This window comes from Thunnus maccoyii, chromosome 7 (assembly GCF_910596095.1).
Source record: "Thunnus maccoyii chromosome 7, fThuMac1.1, whole genome shotgun sequence".
Lineage (NCBI taxonomy): Eukaryota > Metazoa > Chordata > Actinopteri > Scombriformes > Scombridae > Thunnus > Thunnus maccoyii.
In genome coordinates this window covers 8748099-8767588 of record NC_056539.1, presented here as the reverse complement: position 1 = coordinate 8767588, position 19490 = coordinate 8748099, and the positions used below count along the sequence as shown (strand labels likewise).

General features: G+C 43.1%; 3 protein-coding genes across 10 annotated transcripts in view; 1 reads left to right on the top strand and 2 right to left on the bottom strand.

Annotated features, from left to right (window-relative positions):
• LOC121900313 (proteoglycan 4-like) overlaps nt 1–19490 on the bottom strand; it is a 676357-nt gene that overhangs the window by 320628 nt on the left and 336239 nt on the right. The gene's annotated exons all lie outside the window — the stretch shown is intronic.
• The window catches only part of fip1l1a (FIP1 like 1a (S. cerevisiae)), a 75222-nt gene that overhangs the window by 27058 nt on the left and 28674 nt on the right, over nt 1–19490 (bottom strand). Inside the window, exon 12 of one of the 3 annotated variants that reach the window (XM_042416563.1) lies at nt 2704–3207. The exons of the other annotated variants lie outside the window; for them this stretch is intronic. Within the exon in view, the coding sequence (XP_042272497.1) occupies nt 3174–3207 (34 nt within the window). The 3' untranslated portion in view covers nt 2704–3173. Of the gene's footprint in view, nt 1–2703; nt 3208–19490 lie in introns of those variants that run through there. 3 annotated transcript variants of the gene reach the window in all.
• The window catches only part of lnx1 (ligand of numb-protein X 1), a 37990-nt gene that overhangs the window by 17370 nt on the left and 1130 nt on the right, over nt 1–19490 (top strand). For 4 of the 6 annotated variants that reach the window (XM_042416536.1, XM_042416537.1, XM_042416539.1 and 1 more), the window contains 8 exons: nt 7719–7972; nt 10010–10165; nt 12781–12989; nt 13070–13498; nt 14619–14753; nt 17076–17253; nt 18357–18603; nt 19324–19482. In XM_042416536.1, the coding sequence (XP_042272470.1) occupies nt 7719–7972; nt 10010–10165; nt 12781–12989; nt 13070–13498; nt 14619–14753; nt 17076–17253; nt 18357–18603; nt 19324–19482 (1767 nt within the window). The remainder of the gene's footprint in view (nt 1–7718; nt 7973–10009; nt 10166–12780; nt 12990–13069; nt 13499–14618; nt 14754–17075; nt 17254–18356; nt 18604–19323; nt 19483–19490) is intronic. The other 2 variants (XM_042416538.1, XM_042416540.1) reach the window with 1 other exon arrangement.

Sequence of the window (19490 nt, the reverse complement as noted above, 5' to 3'; positions counted from 1 at the left end):
TCTCTTTACGTATCACACTTCACATAAAACAAATATGCACGGAACAACACACCGAAACACACATTTGACTATGTACAGTATAAATGAAGTGTGAGCGACACCTGTGTAAATACACAGTCGCAAAAGAACAGATTAATTATGCATGTATTCATTTATTCATGAATAGAAGTGAGTAGCGGGTCAGAGTGTTTACTTTAGCAGAGCCTTCCTGTCAGATGTCTCTCCGTTCAAGCAGAAATGCGGCAAGGTGAGCAGGTATTAGTGTCGGCATGCAGAGGAGCTTTAAAGATGGGATTGAGCTTGGTACGTTGTGTTTTATAATGAATGCATTTCAGCTAAACTTAAATATATGATATTTGTTTTCCGCAATGCGGTGCGCTTTCATATCTGTGCTGAATCACTTACATCAAGTGCCCTACTTTTCTTAGCTATATCACTGGAGATGGGTGTATTGTGAAAATAGGTGTCTGTTAACCTTTGCCTCCGACTGGCTGGTATTAAGCGTCTTTGAGGCTTGACGTGTTTAACATGGAATATTTTCTACAGTCTCCTGTCTGCAGCAGGCTAATCTGCGGGCGAGGTTCCATATGAGCGGCCTTCGGAGTGGGGAGCCAGCAGAGTGTAACTGACAGCAGAGAGGAGAGCAGTGCGGAGTTAATCTCTCACGTGAACAGTGCCCTAAGGAGTGCCAGGGCTTTGGGTTGGGCTGACCAGTGCTGGCTGCATTTCAGGCAGTTGTACCATGGCACGTGGAGGTAGAGGAACCAGGACACTGCCAAGGGCTAGTGTGGCATAGAGTGAGAAATATAGGCTAAAAGGTGCCAAGAGCAATGTGGGACAGCAGCCTAGTGGGGATTCTCTATGATCATGTACTGTGGTGCGGAGGGGGATTACAGGAGTTGTCTGCACTTCAGTGAGAGAAATGTACACATAATAATTCACTGCAGGACTGGAAAACAGCCACTGGTGGGTTGGACTTACAGTACGTAAGGTGCATTAGTAAACTGCGATCCAGCTCAGCCAGAGAACAGAGAATAAATCAGCTCTAGTACTTCCCGTGCTCTTCCTCCCCGTTGACAGAAAGAGTGTGAGATTGCCTTCTTGGTTGAAACCAGACACTGACACAATAAACGCTGCATAAATGTCCTTCCAGCCTGATCATGAGGTCAGGGCTCGACTGATGATTGTACATATTGATTGGGTGAAAAACCATGACTCAGAGTTTGGGCTGTTTCTAACAGGCTGACTCGACTGACACGGCGCTGGCTGGGAGGCCTCGTCTCCGCGCTCGTAAACACGCGGATGCACCGAGCATCCCAAACGTGACGAGCCACCGCTCACTGCACAGGAGCACAATGGAAAGTTCAAACACAAAGAGAGGATTTATCTGCTGCGGGGGCTGCTATACAGGTTCACTTTTGCTTTCTGTATGCATTACAGCTCTTCAAAGGCTGTAAGAAGTCACACCCAAACAGTGCCTCGCCTCCTACCTCAATTTAGCAGATCTGTCTTTGGAAACAAGCTTAGAAAAAAATTCCCTCCCACAGCAGAGACTCCCCTCTAGCTGCGGTCTCACCCCCTCCTCATGCAGCAGATGGGATTACCCCTCGCAGCAGGCGGATCCAATCAACACACCAGCGCATCCTCTGATCAACACTCCTCCAGTTCATCATTAACCGGATTACTCTGTCTGTCTTCATGTCGCTCTCCTCTCTCTCTCTCTCTATGTATCTATCTATCATTCTGTCCATTCCATCCCAATCAAACTTTACTTTATGCCTTTGGCATGTGGCCCAAGCGCGTGATAAAGGAGCAATTGATATACTAATCTAATCAAAAGGAAAAATGTTCACAGCTTTATCAACATAAATTCAATTAATGACCACCACCCCTCCCCACACTGCACCAGCATTCTTATTTGGCTGCTTTGTGTATGCATGTGTATGAGTGTGTGTGTCACAAGCTTATGGCCACAGGTGCTTCCCCAGAGCCCTGTATTTTTTTTTTTCAGCTCAGTGTGTTTTAAAGTGTCTCAGCCAAAAGCTATTATGGGTAAACAGTTTTCTCTCAGGAGGTCCATCCCTGAATCAGCTGGAGTAGATTCCGAGTCAAGCCAGGAGCCATAAAATATCCCCAGAATTTAAAGATTGTTGTTTTCTTAGCATTGTTTAACTTCATAGTGAGAGTGACAGGAAATTTGGTGGAGAAGGGCATAGAGTGTGTTCCCGGCTTTTCTTCCGATTTGTACGATTTTGAATTTTTTGGTAAATTTTGTTTAGTTCTTTGTCCACAAAGAAAAATGTATCTTTTTAGTTCACAATATCACAGAGATGAGGGTGTTTCCATGTTCTAAACTGATCAGAGGGACTAAGAAGTCACTGATTATTGCAGCAGCTGCATTCCTATATTCATTAGTGCTCCAAGAATAAACTCAACACACAAATGTTGTCAGTCTTAAGCTTCTCTCACATTCCGTCACACAAGGAAGCCTTTCGCTTATTGTATTCCACACATTCTTCAGTGAGAAAAACCTGCAGGCTACCTCCTGGCTCACAGTGCAACGGCAGATTCTTTTCTTTCTCTCAGTTTCTTACATGTCAGGTTTCGCTGGTATATTATCAAAAGCATCAGAAAGTTGGCTGCCGGAGTCAGAGCTTGTCAGGAACAACTGCTCACCGTTGCTTCCAGATTAATAAGGAGGTAGGAAGAAGAGAAAGGGGAGTTCAATAAAACGAAATCAGCCATATTGTGTGTCATATACAGGTTAGCTGGAGGTACCCTCACAAACACAGGATGACTTTGTGAATAAATAAGGCTTTAAATGCCAAGCCATTTGCGTGATTGCACGGCCTCAGCGTGAGAAAATATGCATTGAGACACAGCCTATTTTCTGTATCTGACTGCCTGACCGAGAATTGTCACCTCAGCCGAGGTAATTTGCGCTGTATGTGGAGTGTGGCCCAACACGATTGTCCGTGGCAGTCAGGGAGCGGAGAGAGTATTTGGGTTAGGAAGGATAATCCACTCACCCCTAAAGAGGATTGGAGAATCTCACAGGCTTTGATGAGTCGTGAGCTGGTGTTTATTTCACATCTCAAGAACAGGGCTGTTTGTGTCACAGCCAGGGCGCTCCTGCACAACCTCCATGTCACCGGCAGCATCATGGGTAATTGTTATTGCGCTGGAGACGGCCGGGGGGGTGGGGGGCTAAAAGAGGATAAGGGAAAGGAGGGCAGCATTGAGGATGTTTTAGTGTCTTCGCGCCTTATCTCGCCACAGATCCCGAGGTTTAGAGAGATGATGTGATAACTGCGGCTGTGCTGACCGAGACACAAATGCAGCAGTGCTAATGAGCATCCTCTAAGCTCAGTGTTTTATAAGTAAATGATAGCTTTGCAGAAACACCCAAAGTTCACTCATCATACACCGATGGATGTTTGTTTACAAGGGAGAGAAAATAAGGAGGGAAAGTGGATGTATGTGGATGTCTTTGCAAGCATACGTCCCTCTATGCACTACACTTCACAGGTGTGCAGACATAACTCCCTCGCTTACCTTGGCCCTAAAAGCTCCAGGACCACCCTGGTGAGTGAGACAAGGGGTTTCTGTCATGCTTCCCTGCCTTTAACCTCAGGACAGCACAGACTGTGGCCTTAACATAAAAACTCAGATATTAAAGCTCTAAGCAGCTGAGATATGGCTATGGTTTTAAGGCACCTCTTATCCCTCAGAGGAAGGAGATTTTAATTAACGGGAGACAAAGCCTTTAATAAACCAGTCACACACTAAACAATGGCTGTGTGCTGCTGTCTCAGAGACTCTGTTGTGATGGCTTCTATGTTTTTGTGACTTATCAAAAAGTATTACTTGTTTCTGTTGTTTCCTGTGACGGCTCTAAATATATTTTTCTTTGGATTTCATCCTCTTTATCTGAGCACAGTACAAGGTCTAGAAATGCACCCCTTAAGATCTTCCACAGTCATGTAGGCACTAAAATTTTATGTGTAGTGTGCATTTAGAGGTAGCCTACACTTTGCTGGGTGGTCTGTAGAATTTATGTAACTGAATGAACAGGTATTCAACAGTATTTGCCCATCTCCACTGACTGACTGTGGTTTAAATTTTCCACTACCCATGTTGTTCCAAGGTTGTCTTCAGTTCCATATAGACAGCTTGGACCAAAAATCTTATACCTAAAGACGTGTGTGTGTGTGTGTGTGTGTGAGATCTAATGAGGAGAAAACCAAACCTTGCACCAGCTGAGAAGGCTAAATAGCTGGAAAACAAAGAATACTGAGACAAAAATGTCTTCATTTGAAATATGCAGTGATGTTTAAACAAGACTAGGTCATACTTTCCACTCATATCTTGGGATGTTTGATTTGAAACACTAATTATCTGTTAACTACCCCTGCTCTTTCATCTGTTTCACTCTGTGGGTGTCTGTAAACATAATAGTCTCATCCATAGGTTTACGTAGGATTAGCACGCTAGGCTAACAGTCCATCAGCTGTGTGACTTTATATCCGCCCTGCGACGTCTTTCAGAGCACACCAATATTGTAAACACACCTGTCACCTGCCCAGCACGGTGCTGTTAAACCAGAAACCCTGTGGCTACACCTTATTTTTACACACACAGCATGGCATGGCTATGCTAACGATGCTAGCTATGGTAAGTATCTGTTAGCCACCATGCAGGCTGGTAAAATGGATCTGTCGCTTCTGTTTGTATCTGCGGGTTAGTACTCCTGTCAGCGTCGGAGCCTCCATGTGAGATGCTTCAGTCGGTAAATGGGTGTTTTAAAAACTTATTTCGGAATTGCACTGAGAATGGCTGCACTCACCCCCGATGATGTAAATGAAACTGTTCACACCTACTCATTTTGAAAGAGCAACGGCCAATGGGAAAACTCCAACACTGGGCTGGCCCAACTATAACCATTACTGCTATGTGAAGCTTTGGTAGGGAGTGAATGCACATATAGATGAAGATATTAACACCAGCTGGGAGGAATTAAAATTAACAAGGACATTGTTACACAGGAATGATCACAGCAGCACTAAATTGTGTAAAAATAAGGACAATTAAAGCTGGAATCTGTTATGTTTTTAGTTAAGAGGTTGTTATATCTATCTGTATGTTGGAGTGTGGTTATTTGGTCAGATGATAATGCAAGTGTGTAACTTTGTCACTTTAGTAGATAATATTGTAGCATATTTTTACAGCGTAAATATTTGTTCTGTAAATCACTTGTCCTGTGTTCTCCTTTGAGAAAAAAATCACAATACAAAAGGGAGAAATGCACCTTAGCTTGTTGAACAAGCCACCAAACAAACATTCAGACAGCTAATTAGATGCTCAGCTGCAGCACATTAAACAGCATGTTAGTATACCTGCAAATGTCACTTTGGTTCATTTAGATGCTGGTGTGGTCCTTACTCTTCAATACCACTGCTAATAAAAGACTATCTGCCTGTGGCTTGTACGCTACAGCTTAAGTTTGTTTACTTTGTCTCGTTCCCCTGCCAGGGCCCAGCCTGCCTGCTGCTGTCAATCAAACGCAGACACCGACACACCTGTCCAGCCACTGAGACAAAAGGAACATTTTTTTCCTTTTTTTTAAATAATAAAAAGCATTAACAATACATTTTAAAAAACACATTGACACAATGTGATTCCAGTTGGACTTTAAAAAGGCCACACTAGATACCCTGTGATTTTTACTGTAGTGAAAACATGAGGAAAGTTGTATATTGACCACAGATTGGTAATTCTGCCACATTCACACATTTGTTTTTGTATCCAGGTACAGTATTTGTTTGGGGAGCTACTATTCTTTACAACAAATTCTTTTAGTGCCACTTGAAGGCAGCAATGTGAGTACCAGTAGTATTTTCAAGCTGCATGCAGCTTTAATTCTTCTAATTGGTAGTGAGTGACACGAGGAAAGCTTCTGCCCCCTCAAGACTGCAGCGCTGCCTTCTCCTCTGCTGTTGATTGAAATATTGCTCTATTCAACCACTTCACTCAGTTAAGTGCTATGTTGCTGCACGGACATGCTTGATAGCATTCAATTTACTAACTGAATGTACAAGAATAACTCACGGTGGCACTACCCACACACAGGTACAGATACACACACATGCAGAGACGCATGGACTGTATTGCAGTGTTATGTCACAGAGTGCAGGCTCAATAGGATCAATAGGTACTTCAGTTTTGTGTAATGCTGTAGCTAACTGAGAGTCTGACTCATGGCTACAAGTGAGATATAGAACCCACTTCAAGATGAAATGATTTTCTCTGGGAAATATGGACAGAGTGCACGACTAGCTCAGACAGCTCTCTTATTGAGACAAAATGCTGCTTCCAGTGATGTGGTGCCCCAAGGGGGGCAATGGCCTCCCTAGGATCAAATAGCTCACCAGCATGTAATCTTGTTTCTTTTGTGGCTCTGCAATGATGGCCACCATTTCACCTTGCTTTTACTTAACCCCTCCTGTTTGACTCGATTTGCTCAGCCCATCTTATAGCACAGGAGAACAGTGCCGCTCCTCTTGTTTTTCTGAGCTACTGTTGAAGCGGAGCCTGGGTTTGATCCAGCTCATTAAAACCCAGTTAATGTTTGTGCTGATGGCTCCGCAGAGACAGCCGGAGAGACAAGCCAGTGTTATTCCTGCCTCAGATGAAGTGTCAGCTCAAAGCCTTTATGGCTTACAGATGGAGGAAAATTCTCCAACAATACAATACCATACTCTGTAGGAATATCTTTAATTCACACACAAACATTCCCAATTTAATAATGTCAGTGCAAAAAGCTGTTTATGGCATGTAGCATAATATGCGCACTCCGGTGTGTATCTGTGTATGTGTGTGTGCGAGAGAGAGAGACTGTGGTAATGTATTGTGGTGTTGTTGACAGGGAGAAGACATCTGGAACTTAGGAATTAGATTTGTTTTTGAGAAAAGCAACAACCAGCCAGTCTCTGTTTTATATTCAAATGTTGCGTCACTTACCCGTCCTCTCTCCTCTGTAATGGCTGTTTTCTTACATTTGTATTCAATCATCTGTCAGGGATGCTTGCACTCACTGCCACAGAGAAAACCCATCCTACATGTGATTACAGATCCTGTCACAAAGACGTTGTGCAAGCAACAGAAAAGGGGAGAGAATTTTTTTTTTTCCATATGAGAGTAAATATGACATTTCTGGAACATTCTCTGAGAGCTACTGTGTGAATTTTAAGTGAGAACGCCAGAAAATATATTCAGCAACAACATTTGTTGTTGTGGCCTAATGTGTATGTGGTATTGTGGAGAGTTGCTGTCTGTGTGTTAAGGTCAGATAAGCTGTCTTTGTATGAGGCGGTCCCAAAGTAGAAGATAGAGGTCAGTGTGCAGAATGCCCCGGGCTGGAGGAGATGCAGAAATCTGCTCACATTATTCTTGAGATTCTGACCTTTTCATTAGATGTTAACATGAATTTGTTGACTTTCACTCTATAGTGATAAGCGATGCTGTTTATTGCTGACTGCTTCAACATGTAGTTTATTCCAAAACTGTTTGTTTTATTAAAATGAATCAAAGTTTAAGAGCATGCTACGTCAGATCATCAATGCCACCACTTCAGCATGTCCAGTGTTAATCGCACCACAGCTGACTGTGTAATCTGAGATTGAGACTGACCTTTTGACCCTTGTTTTTCATATGTGCAGGTGTAAAGGAGCCTCTCACTATGGGCTCTCAGCAGACAGAAAGCGACGTTCACAGGAGGGTGAATGCACTGACAGCACATCAGAACTCACCATTGCCACACTGCCCAATGACGGCCCCACCTCCGCCGCGGTGGCCCTCCTGTCAGATGAACCCGGTCTGGTCAACCCTGCTTTCGACCCCAGCATGGAGGACAACAGCCAGTCAGGCAGCACAACCAGCTTGGCTGCTCGCAGCAGCAGCAAGAAGAGTGAGTGTGAGTGGGCGAACGGATGTTTGTGTTTGTATGTGGTCATGTTCATTCCTGCATGACGTTACCCTGAAGTTATCTGAGTGAGAAAGAGAGCTTGCAGGAGTGTGTGCCAGAATGACAGATTGAAAATCAATAGAGTAGAAAGTTTTCTAGTCACAGTTACATAGTCTCCCAGTCAAAACCAGATGCCTGTAACTATGTTCAAACATACATTTACACCTGCAGACTTACAATGTAAAACTCAGGTGCTCGTTCAACCTCGTATACAGTCTTTGTTCTCCCTAATGGTCACTGATAGAAATCCTATTAGCCAATTAGCTCCACTGCCTTCTTTTTTTTCACCAATCCATAAAATCTCTCTTTGTGGAAAACAGTAGAGAAACAGTTAGATGAGAAAGTCACTGAAAGGGCAGGTACATTATGCAGTCAAGGATAAATTAAAGTAGAGGTAGGTTAAATATAGCCAAAGCAAGTGTGTGTTAATGCCCAATGACATGATCTCCGCTCTCCCTCTAATTCTCCACCTGTGAAACCACAAAGAAGTCACGAGTGTTCCTCTCTGCCCCTGAATCCCCCACTGGAGGTGTTCCCGCTGCATGTGAGCAAACAGGCAGTGGGGACACCAAATGACGCTGCACCAGCACTTTAGGTCTGGCCGGCTGAGCGCCCACCACCACCACCACCAGCGCCACTAATGCTGAACAAGCTGTCAGCTCCAGAAGCGGCTGGCGCTTTTAAAGAATAATGTGGCTGTCAAGAGCCCTTGCATCTCCCCAGGCCCGCAGAGGGAGGGAGGGGCGCTGCAGAGGCTTGCTGCCCTGTGCTCGGTGCAGCCAGGCTGGTGATGCTGCCTTTTCACTGCAAGCTCCTGTAGCCTGTCTGTCTTCTTCTAAGAAAAGCCAAGTACCAGACAAGAGTCTCTGTGGGATGGTTTGAACCCCTCTCTTTCGGACATGGACTGGAGTCCACCGTGTGTTACATCACTGCTGTCGTTACGCAACCATGTAACTATACTCAGCACAGATTGAGTTTATTAATTGAAAGGCCACCAGTTGACAGCAGCTCTTCTATCCACAACAAGATGCATTATTTGGGCTTGTTGAAAAAAGTTACACGAATGAAACTCAGAAGAGAAGGATGGACTGGAGGCAAAAAACACAGCATCCTCATTTCCATCCATCATTTCAGTGAGACCACTGCAAAGTTTTGTTTACATTCAGTACTGCTCACCCAAAAATTGTGTGTATCAATGATGATACAACAAACATGTTGAATGTGTTTCCTTCCTCGTAAAACAAATCAAATCAAACTTTAAAAATATTTGAACCCTGCATTGTTTACATCCGTCTTTACTAGGAGTGCACTCATCGCAAACACTGGATCAGTATCCAGCAGGCTCAGTTTGTTACTTTACATAACATCATTTCCTCACAGGGAGGCATACAGATTGTAAATTTGGGACACAGAGAGCACTGGTCTGATTGGTACTCACCACCAACTCTTGATAAGCATGGAACCAGTGGCAGCGATGTGTAATATGTTGTTGCATGTGCACAATAGTAAAACAGGGACCCTCTTGTAAAAACATTGCTCCATAGCACTACTAGTGGTCAAAAACTCCACAGGATACCTAAAATGCAGTGAAACTTCACCCAGCAATACAGTGCAATAGCCAGTCAGATTCTTCAAGAATAGCATAATTCTAATTTCCCTTACTATAATCAAATTGAGATGAAGGGAAAATGAGAGCTGTAAAATCCTGTCATCATAGTGTTATAAACTACTGTGCGCTGTTAAAACTCATGGATGTATTATTCAAACTGGACTGCCTGGATAATATCTTATTTATATCTTATCTTCTCATCAGTACCAAAACAGACCTTTTTGTGTTTTCATGCATCTCTATTTTCAGTCTAAATATCCACTAAACCATGAGGAAGCCATTTGATTGGCTGTGAGGAGGCAGATTCAGGCATGTCTGGGCATGTTGAGGGTGAGGTAATCTATAAAGCCTCTCTTTCTCCCCTGTCTTCCTTGCAGTCAGAAATTTTGACCGTTCTTCAGTGAGGAGCCGCTCCTTCCGGAGGCTGAACCGGGCATTCAGTGTCCTGAGGAGGACCAAGAGTGGCAACGCAGTGAGCAATGAAACATCTGAAGAAAGAGACAACGCAAGGAATTCCAGTGTGCCACAGGAAGGTATGGATCAGGGTTTATATATCGATCTCTTTGTTTCTTGTTTCTATGTCTATACTTGAGCGTGTATTGTGCATTGTGTCTTGATTGCATGATGCCACTGCTGTACGCTTTTAATGATACCCTGAAGAGGGTTCCAGAGAAAGTGCTCAGTGTGTGCATGTGTGTCTCCATGTGGGTGTATTTGCAATGTTCTCTCAGCTGTACGAGGAGGGTGACACGGCTGGGAGCCCAGTGTAACAGTAGCATATGTTTCTTTAATAATTTAGCTGCAGATTGCATAAGTCCACTGGTGCATCACTAGAGACAGATGAGGAGGGAGAGTGGTAGCCTGAGGCACTTTGGCCAGGGTGGGATGCAGGAGGTCACTGAAGAAGAGGCTGATGACGTCTTCTCTCCCTTCTCCACCTCCTGTTCTTCCTTTCTTTTATCTCAACCCCCTCCTCCCAGTCTTCTCATTCTTCATCCCCTCCTCTTCTTCTTCTTCCTCCGACACAGTCAGGGTCAACAGGTTTGCACCAACTTGATGGAGCAGTCCGCAGAGAGAGCTGTGTTCTTGACATGATAGATCCATAAGATGTTATGTAGTAAAGAAAATGTGCTCCAGTGATCTTTAATGTTATATCTGCAGCCTGACCCTGGTGATAGTGCAGCACAGGGAATGTAGTCAACTATAAGAGTGCATAATGTTGAAGTATAACTGCAGCGTGATGGGAAGAGGAGAAGGAATGTGGCATTGTGTAAGACTGAGGGATGACGAATGATCGGGGACTAGATTATTCTCTGAGGCCATCACCGAGGAGGCTGAGAGAATAGATTAAATATTCATTGCCTGCCGCTGGAGAGACAAAGATAGACGGAGGGGATGGAGAGTGAAGTAGGGATGGATCCATAGAGAACAAATGGGGGGAAGAACAAATACAGAAAAAAAAACAACACAGATAAGAAAACAAATAAAAGGATAGTGGTGTCCCCATGGACGGAGGAGTGGTTGAAAAAAAAGGGAAATGACGAGATGAAGAAGGACAGAGGTTGAAAGAGTGTGTGATGGAGAGAAAGAGTGGTTACATAATAGCTGCAGGTCTCTGTGTTAACGTGCTCTCCACCCTTGAAGCAATCTGCTGCGATAAAGACAAAATATTGACTTTGGAATGGAGAAAGCGCAGCGTGAGTAGAACGGAAGAGTGAGGCTACGGAGCTAGAGACACAGAGGGAGACAGCGCACTGAGGAATGAGGAAAGGCAGACGAGACATTATTCATAAGCAAAGAAAAGGAAATAAAATAAAGAATACGTGTTCTCCGTCATTTACTGGCCACGGCTGTTGGCCAAAATAGTCACAAAATATCCCCACCCACGTCTACATGGTCCAGTCCAGGATGTGTCATTCTGCTGCTAAATGGAGCTCACCACTGGGCATTAGGGATGGCTATCATTAGGATTTTATCGATACCGATATCAATACCGATACTGCTTATTGATACAGATACTTATCAATACTCTTATTGATACTACTTTGCATAATTTGCTGAAAAGAATAGATATGACATGAAATGACGTGAAAACAGTTATTTATTTATGAACATGAGTTAAATTAGAAGTGCTTAAAACTAATGCTTTGTCCTGAGTCAATAACTACAGACTTATTTTTATAACAATTAGAACTGTAGTCAACCAAAGAAAATCTTTGTCGACTGGATTTTTAACTACTCTTCAACCAATCGATTGGTTGGAAGATTAGAATGAATTAACATTACATGCATACCGATAGCTGCACCATTTGTCCAGGAGCAATGTTTTAGTACTGATCAGTCAGGAACCAGAACCAATTTAGTTCCAGTTCTTGATACCCTTCCCTACTGAGCATGATGGGAGGGGAGCTTGCACAATAGAATGAGATAAAACTAGCAACCAAAATCATTTTTTATGAGAAATATTACGGTTTACAATAAGGTTTGTTTGCATACATAATTTGGCCAAGTAATTTATTTATTGCAGTGGCAGAATAATATATGTTGGTTGGATTGAAGTGAAAACAAGTGAAAAAAAATCTGCTACCAATGCAAATTTGAATTTTCAATCATATTTTCTTGACAGATATGGATAAAGGATTTTACCCTGGGCAGATTTATTTTACTTGTTTCAAAGAACAGTGCTAGAAAAAAAGTCCTTGTTTTGATTCATATTTTCACAGCGCAGCAGTTGGAATATGTGTAAAATGTTGTGTATTATAACTCTACTTGCTTCCCCGCCCAAGTAATAACTTTGTGGAAATTTGAAAATGAGGGTTTTCCCAAGCATACTTGGTACAGATGTATGTGACTAATGATACAAACATCGAGCAGGATAATCAGCCAAGTAAATTTTCCCTCTTGGCTTGTACAAGTTTGTTTAAGTAACCTGAGGGAGTAGAGACAGCTGGTTCCACGGCTGAACTTGTCCACCACGGTCTACCACTCGTTCTCCCTCAATGTGTCTTTCTTTCCCTCCGCAACACTCTCTGTCTCCCTCCTCGTTCCCTTCCCCCACTTCCTCTCCTGTTGTATTTGGCTGTTGCTCAAAATATTTTTTTTCTTGTCAAAACTCAGCCTTTTTTCCTCTCCCTACCTTCTCCTGTAGTGCTGGCTCTTCCTCAGCTCCATCACCTGATCCCTGACGGTGAACTTACCAGTATTAAGATCACACGGGTGGATGCCTCAGAACCACTGGCCATCAGCATTGTCGGCGGCAACGAGACCCCCTTGGTGCGCATCCTCATCCAGGATATCTACAGAGAAGGTGTCATTGCTCGCGATGGACGCTTGCTGCCTGGAGACATGATTCTGAAGGTATCACAGTAACAGTTACGGTAATAAGACATGTCAGAAAGCAGTGATCAAAGTGATAATTTCCTCTGTTGCCCTCTCAGGTAAATGGCATTGACATCAGCAATGTACCCCACTGCTACGCCGTGGCAACCCTCAAACAGCCCTGCCAACTCCTCCGGCTAACCGTCCTCAGAGAACAGCGCCACCGCTACCGCTCACATTCGCACAACCACCCACACGGCCACGGGCATGGCCACGATGTTGCCGGGGGCCACCTGTCTCACGGCCTGCCTCACCACCCCTTGAGGGATGACAGCATCCATGTGGTCCTGAATAAAAGCACTCCAGAAGAACAGCTGGGCATTAAGCTAGTGAGGCGGCCGGAGGAGCATGGAGTCTATATCTTTCACCTGCTGGAGGGAGGCCTGGCAGCACGTGACGGACAGTTGTGTGTCGGCGACCGCGTGCTGGCCATCAACGGGCACGATTTACGCTATGGAGCACCAGAACATGCTGCTCTGCTTATCCAGGTCAGTCAGCAGGGGTTAAGGAAAAGTCTTAACATTAATTTAAGATAGCAGGTCATTTATAAAAAAGTGGTGACAGTATAATTAGTTGATATGTTGTTATAGACGATAAACAACTGTGTTCTGTTCTTACTCAGGGTCCCTGAGGTATTAAAGATAATTGTAGTGATTCAGGCTAATTGTTTTGCTGTGCTGTTGTGTCTGTGTTCACTGCAGTTAATAGTATTTAATTGTGGTGATTCCCTGACGGACTGGGCCATGAGGCTGCCTCTAGTTCCTGGTTGATGCCAGTCAATGGTGCTGTGTTTGTGGTTAATCATGGTTAATTGCAGTGTGTTTGTGGCTGACTGTGCAGGGTCTCTGGGCCCGGTGTTCCTGTTTGAGCAGTCTGACTGGCTCTTCTGGGTCTCTGTGGAGCCAAGATGGCCTCTCAGAGCAGGCACTTTCTGGCAGAGATTAAGAACTGGCAGGGAAGAAATTAAATTAGTCCAATTAAGGCAATAATGGGCTGGACTGGCTAATTCAGGAGTCAGCTCTGTGCTACAGAGACCAGTGGAAATCTCAGAGGAATGACAGAGGAGGGGGGCGAGGGAAGCAGCCGGTTAGTCTGTGTGTCTGGAGGAGGGAGAGGGAAGCAGCCAGTTAGTCTGTGTGTCTATTGGACCACTTGCATGCAAATGTGTGAATGAGGGTAGCTGGGCTGGAAGATCAGTCATTGGAGTTCAAGTCACAGAGAGAGGAGATTTACAAAGTATGTTACTACTGGGTGGCAATGAACTCACAGGAAAACAATCATGGTTTTCCTACAAATGTTTCTTGAAGGGTCAGTTCACCCAAATTACAAAAAAACCCCACAAGAGCTCTGCCTTTAAAAGATTTCTGCTTCCACCCCAACACAATAGAGGTCAATAAAATCTCATATTTGGTGCTCACAGCATTGAAAATGACATTACAGAAATATAATTCAGAGTTACTTTTAGATGCTGTGAGCAGAACAAATTGAATTCCATTACATAATTTGGGTGAACCACCTCTTTAATAACAGTTATTTTATGGCCAGTTTTGAAAAATGTCTATTGCCTTCATATGTGAAAACTTTCTGTTGTCTCCTTATGCTCTCTAGGCAAGTGAGGAGCGTGTCCATTTCATAGTGTCTCGTCAGATCTGCCTGCCTACCCCAGACATCCTACAAGAAGATCCTTGGGCCATGGATGGTCCCCCACCATATTCCCCTGTGGATATAGAGCAAACACTGCTGGTGAGCAGCACACACACACAGACACACACACACACACACACACACACAGGTGACATGTACAGCCCCAATACACCCCAGAGGAGCTTTGTTCCTCTGTCTCCCCTTCCGTTTTTTTTATACTTTACTTTTTTCAAAACTATTTTTATATGTGCAGCTTAGCTGCTTCCAAATGATCAATTCATGATAAAGAATTTTTAAATTAATAACAAAACAAAACAAAGTAATAAAAAACAACAAAAAAAAAACAAAAAACAGGGAGACAAACAGGTTGGGTACTGCACACATTCATGTTCATTAAATACATTCATATATACATAAGGGTATGTGTGTATATATATGTGTGTGTGAGTGTGTGTATATATATGCATTTACCCATACATATACATTCACACACAGATACATACTGTATATATGTGTATGTATGCACGCCCAAGCATACATGCCAATTACAGGAAGCTGTCAGATATTCATTAACATAGTCGTCTATTTGGAAAGGAGAGGACAAGCTGGTGATTGACCCTCTGATATACTTCCATATTCCTGATTTTGTGAGTCACTTTCTCCATAAATTGCACTTCTTGAATCATGCTTTTCCATTTTGTTAAATCTGGGGGTTTGTTTTTTTACCACCCCTTTGTTATTTGCTTCAGTGCTGTGTTTCTCAGGATTCTTAAATAAATCATTTTCATCCTCACCAGTTGGAGGTTTTCCCAGTATAATATTCTCTGCTTTTAAACACAAAGTTGTTTTCAAAACTTCTTCTACAAACTTAAAAACGTCTAAACAATATGTATTTAATATTTTGCATAAATATAATACATGTAAATAATTTAAATTGCTTTCACCACAGTTCCTCCAGTACTCAGAGCTTAATCTTTGTTTATATTTATAAATCATTTCTGGGGTCAAGAAATATCTCATATTTATTTTCTAAGCAAATTCTTTCCAAAATAAGGAATTGGTAGTTTTGTGTTTCATTAAACATCTGTTTCCATTCTTCATCTGTTATTTGTGTTCCCAACTCCTCTTCCCATTTTATCTTTATAGTACCTCTCTATGTCTCCTCTTCCCATGATAAATATTCCCTTTCAGGTGCAAATGATCCATGGAGGTATTATTCTCCCATCAAAGCTGAGCATGTCATTCAAGCAGTACAGCAGGCAGCAGCTTCCGATATCCTTCCCTAGAAGATTTCCCCAAGTTCCTTACTGAAGCTGGAGATAACTAATAATAATCAGTTTGACAGGTCTTCCCTTAATTTTTGATTTGATGTGAATTTAGTTTAAAAACAGCCATAAAGTAGACTTCCATAGATCACCGTCCAAAACACTACATATACATTTTGAGAAAAGAAGAGTCTCTATCAAACAAAATACCCCAAAACCCTATTGTCTTTTTTGTATATCATCTGCTCTTCATTATCGTGTACATATTGACATACACAGTACACCACACATTAATGTACAGTACACAGCTGCAGCATATTCTGTTGGTAGGAAGCAGTGTCAGTGCTGTGCCCCGAGGTCAGTCATGTGACCACAAGTGATCTCCTCCTGCGAGCACAGCAGAAATGTGTGAATGCAGCACATTAGCGACGCAACACAAGCTACATCCCATCAACCTCAATGTGTCCATGTGTTATTCATTACTACACTACTCTCCCTCGCTGTCTCCCATCTGACTCACAAGCAAACTCACAATAAATAAAATCTCATTCACTTCATCCCACACACCGCCTCGCTCACCAAACCAAGTCGCATGTCACACATCTGTGAATAAATTAATTTCTCTATATCCAACATAAACACAGAATGAAGATGCACTTTAGCCTAATGTCCTACCCTAATAACCACCGTATATTATACATTAACACTTACGCTAATGAGGTCATCCATTAATTAACAGCTATGTCTATGTCATTGGACTCTTGTTCATATAGCACAGCATGGGTGGTATTCATTTGAATCCTCCTATCATTAAGGAACTATCACAGGTCCCAGAGAAAACAGTCCTTATTAATATGCTAATTTGCTGCTCCAGAATCTAATTAGATCATGTAGTATATAGAAGGTGCCTTTGATGTAACAATTAAGTTTATATCATGTTTGGTCTTGAGTTATTGTGTTAATAAGAATGTGAGTACACCCAAAACGCCACTATGACAACATCAGGTTTGTCTTGCACGTTTTTGTGTCCACTACCATGGAAGTGGGACATAAAAACAGTTCAAGCACTGTTGTTTTTAAAATTAGGAATTTCCATTCATTATTAATTTATGCTCCACTGCAACTATTTTCTATTTGTCTTCTATTTTCTGTGAAGGACTCTTGTCAGAAGCCTGCATGCTATGAAAAGACAGTTACTCTGACCAAAGAGCCCTACGACTCCCTGGGTATGACGGTGGCAGGGGGCATGTCCAGCCGAGGGTGGGACCTCCCCATCTATGTCACAAACGTGGACCCCGATGGAGTGGTGGGACAGGAGGGCTCCATCCGCAAAGGTAAAGTGAAATCTCTCTCTCTTACCACCTAATAGTATCAGAATATTACTACTTTTATTACAAGGAATGCCATGTTTAGCACTTTTGTACAAATAATTACTCATTTAGTTTAGATGGAGTATTTGTTTTGTCTGGTTGTCGTCTACTGTTGTGCAAAGCAGTGGAGCTCACATTATGGCAGGCCGACTGTGGTGGATAAGGCTTTGGTGATGAATACTTTGTATGTAACAGACAGGGTGATTGATGAACACTTGTTTCATTATGAAGGTTATTCATCCAGCAGAAAACTCAGTGGTGCTGCTGTGGTTCAGTGCTCCACAAATTGGCTTAAACAGCGATACAAACACAAACATTTGCATAGCAGCGCTCAGGACTTATCGTGTTCCAGATGAGGATCTGTGGAGTACTTAATTATTTCATTTTATGAAATCAGTCAGCTCTGAAATAGAGCAAAACATGAAGCAGCACACAAATAACTGATGTCATAGCAGCAGTCTTTATATCCTATAATGCAGTTGAAGGCAAGGGAGTGAGAGATGTGAGGCTCAACTGCTGATTCCAGCATATCCATCTTAAAGCATAACTACATTAAGCTTGTCATTACACTCAATCCCCCCTGCCTGGGGCTGTTTATGAGAGGAATGAGAGAAATGTTGTGATGCAGCACAACAGTAGCATACAGTAAAGAACTCAATTGAGTTTGTTTGTCCTGTGCATGGTTCAAGGTGCACATTACTGTATTCATATGGGACTGAGCAGCAGCAGCTGTCTTTGTTTGTGTGCTTATGAAACATGTTTGTGTATTGTAATAGCCTATTCATTTGCATTTACATATCCTCACAGGGCAAATGTGTCCTTTGAGTTGCTTGCTAGCAAGCTGGACCGTGCCGTCTGTTTTTCTTTGCACCACTTTCATCACTGGGAGGCTTTTTAAAGCACAGGTGGCGCTTGGTTTCCATCCCTTTGTGTTCTAGCAGGGAGGCTGCTGAATATTAAATAGACAGATGATGAGTCCCTGTCCTATGAGGTCTTTTGAAAAGCTACTATCAGGGCAGCAACCCTGGGCAGAGGATGAGCTGTGCTGTCCACTTCCTCCCCTGCAGGTGACATCTTGCTAAACGTGAACGGGGTGGATTTGACGGGGGTGACGCGAGGCGAGGCCGTGGCCAACTTGAAGAACACCTCCTCTCCCGTTGTGCTCAAGGTCTTGGAGATGCGTCCTCCTGATGAAAGTCTGCAAGAGTGCACATTGCCACCCTGTCTCACACCCTCACCAACAGATAGCACCAAGAGCCCACTGCCCAATGATGATTACTCCCCACTGTGGGTGTCATGGCTGCAGCTACCCAGGTGAGCACCCTGGTGTCCCTGTATCCACTCTGTATATATTTTCTCTTTTCTGAGCGCAGGATAATTTCCACACTGTCCTACCGTCACACCCAGTCCCTTTGACCCCGCGCCAGATGGTGCCAGCTGAAATTTTGACAGAGCCAGCTGGGAAGAGAAAGCTCATTATACTTTCAAAACTAACTTTTTAGCTGAAATTTTCACCACTATTATATCAGTAGAACTTCTGAGATTTGAAAACTTTCTCTCTCGGATTGTAGCACAAGAATTAATCTTACAACAATGTGTTGTCAGGAAGACAGCGGTGCACTGACAGCAATAAACAACTGCTGCTCCTGCTTTTATAAAATAAAGTGAAATAAAAATGTGTTTCTCCTCAAACAGTGAATTGATTAGGTGATGAAACAAGTACTGAGTCACCATGGGAATGTAGACAAGGCCAGTGATGCAACTAAAAGGATTTGAATATAATTTTCACTCAGTCCTGGGCTATCTGTCTGCAACTGATATAGAAGTCCCACTCTTCTTATTGCTTCACATCTCCTGTGAAAGTCACACCTTCATTCCTAGGCCTTTGTCTTCTGAGTGGGGCTGGTTTCAGCAATCTAGTGTAGCTACTGCACGTACATTTGGTACTATATGGTGAATATGATGTACAGTATATATAATGCAAAGATGCAGTTGAGAGATTAGTATTTTTAATCTCTCCCTTGGCTCATGCAGGCATCTCTACTGCTGCAAAGACATTGTCCTGCGGCGGAGCACTTCGGGCAGTCTGGGATTCAGTATCGTAGGAGGTCAGGAGGAGGTCAACTGCAATCAATCCTTTTTTATCCGTTCCATTGTGGAGGGAACACCGGCCTACAATGATGGCAGGATAAGGTATTCAG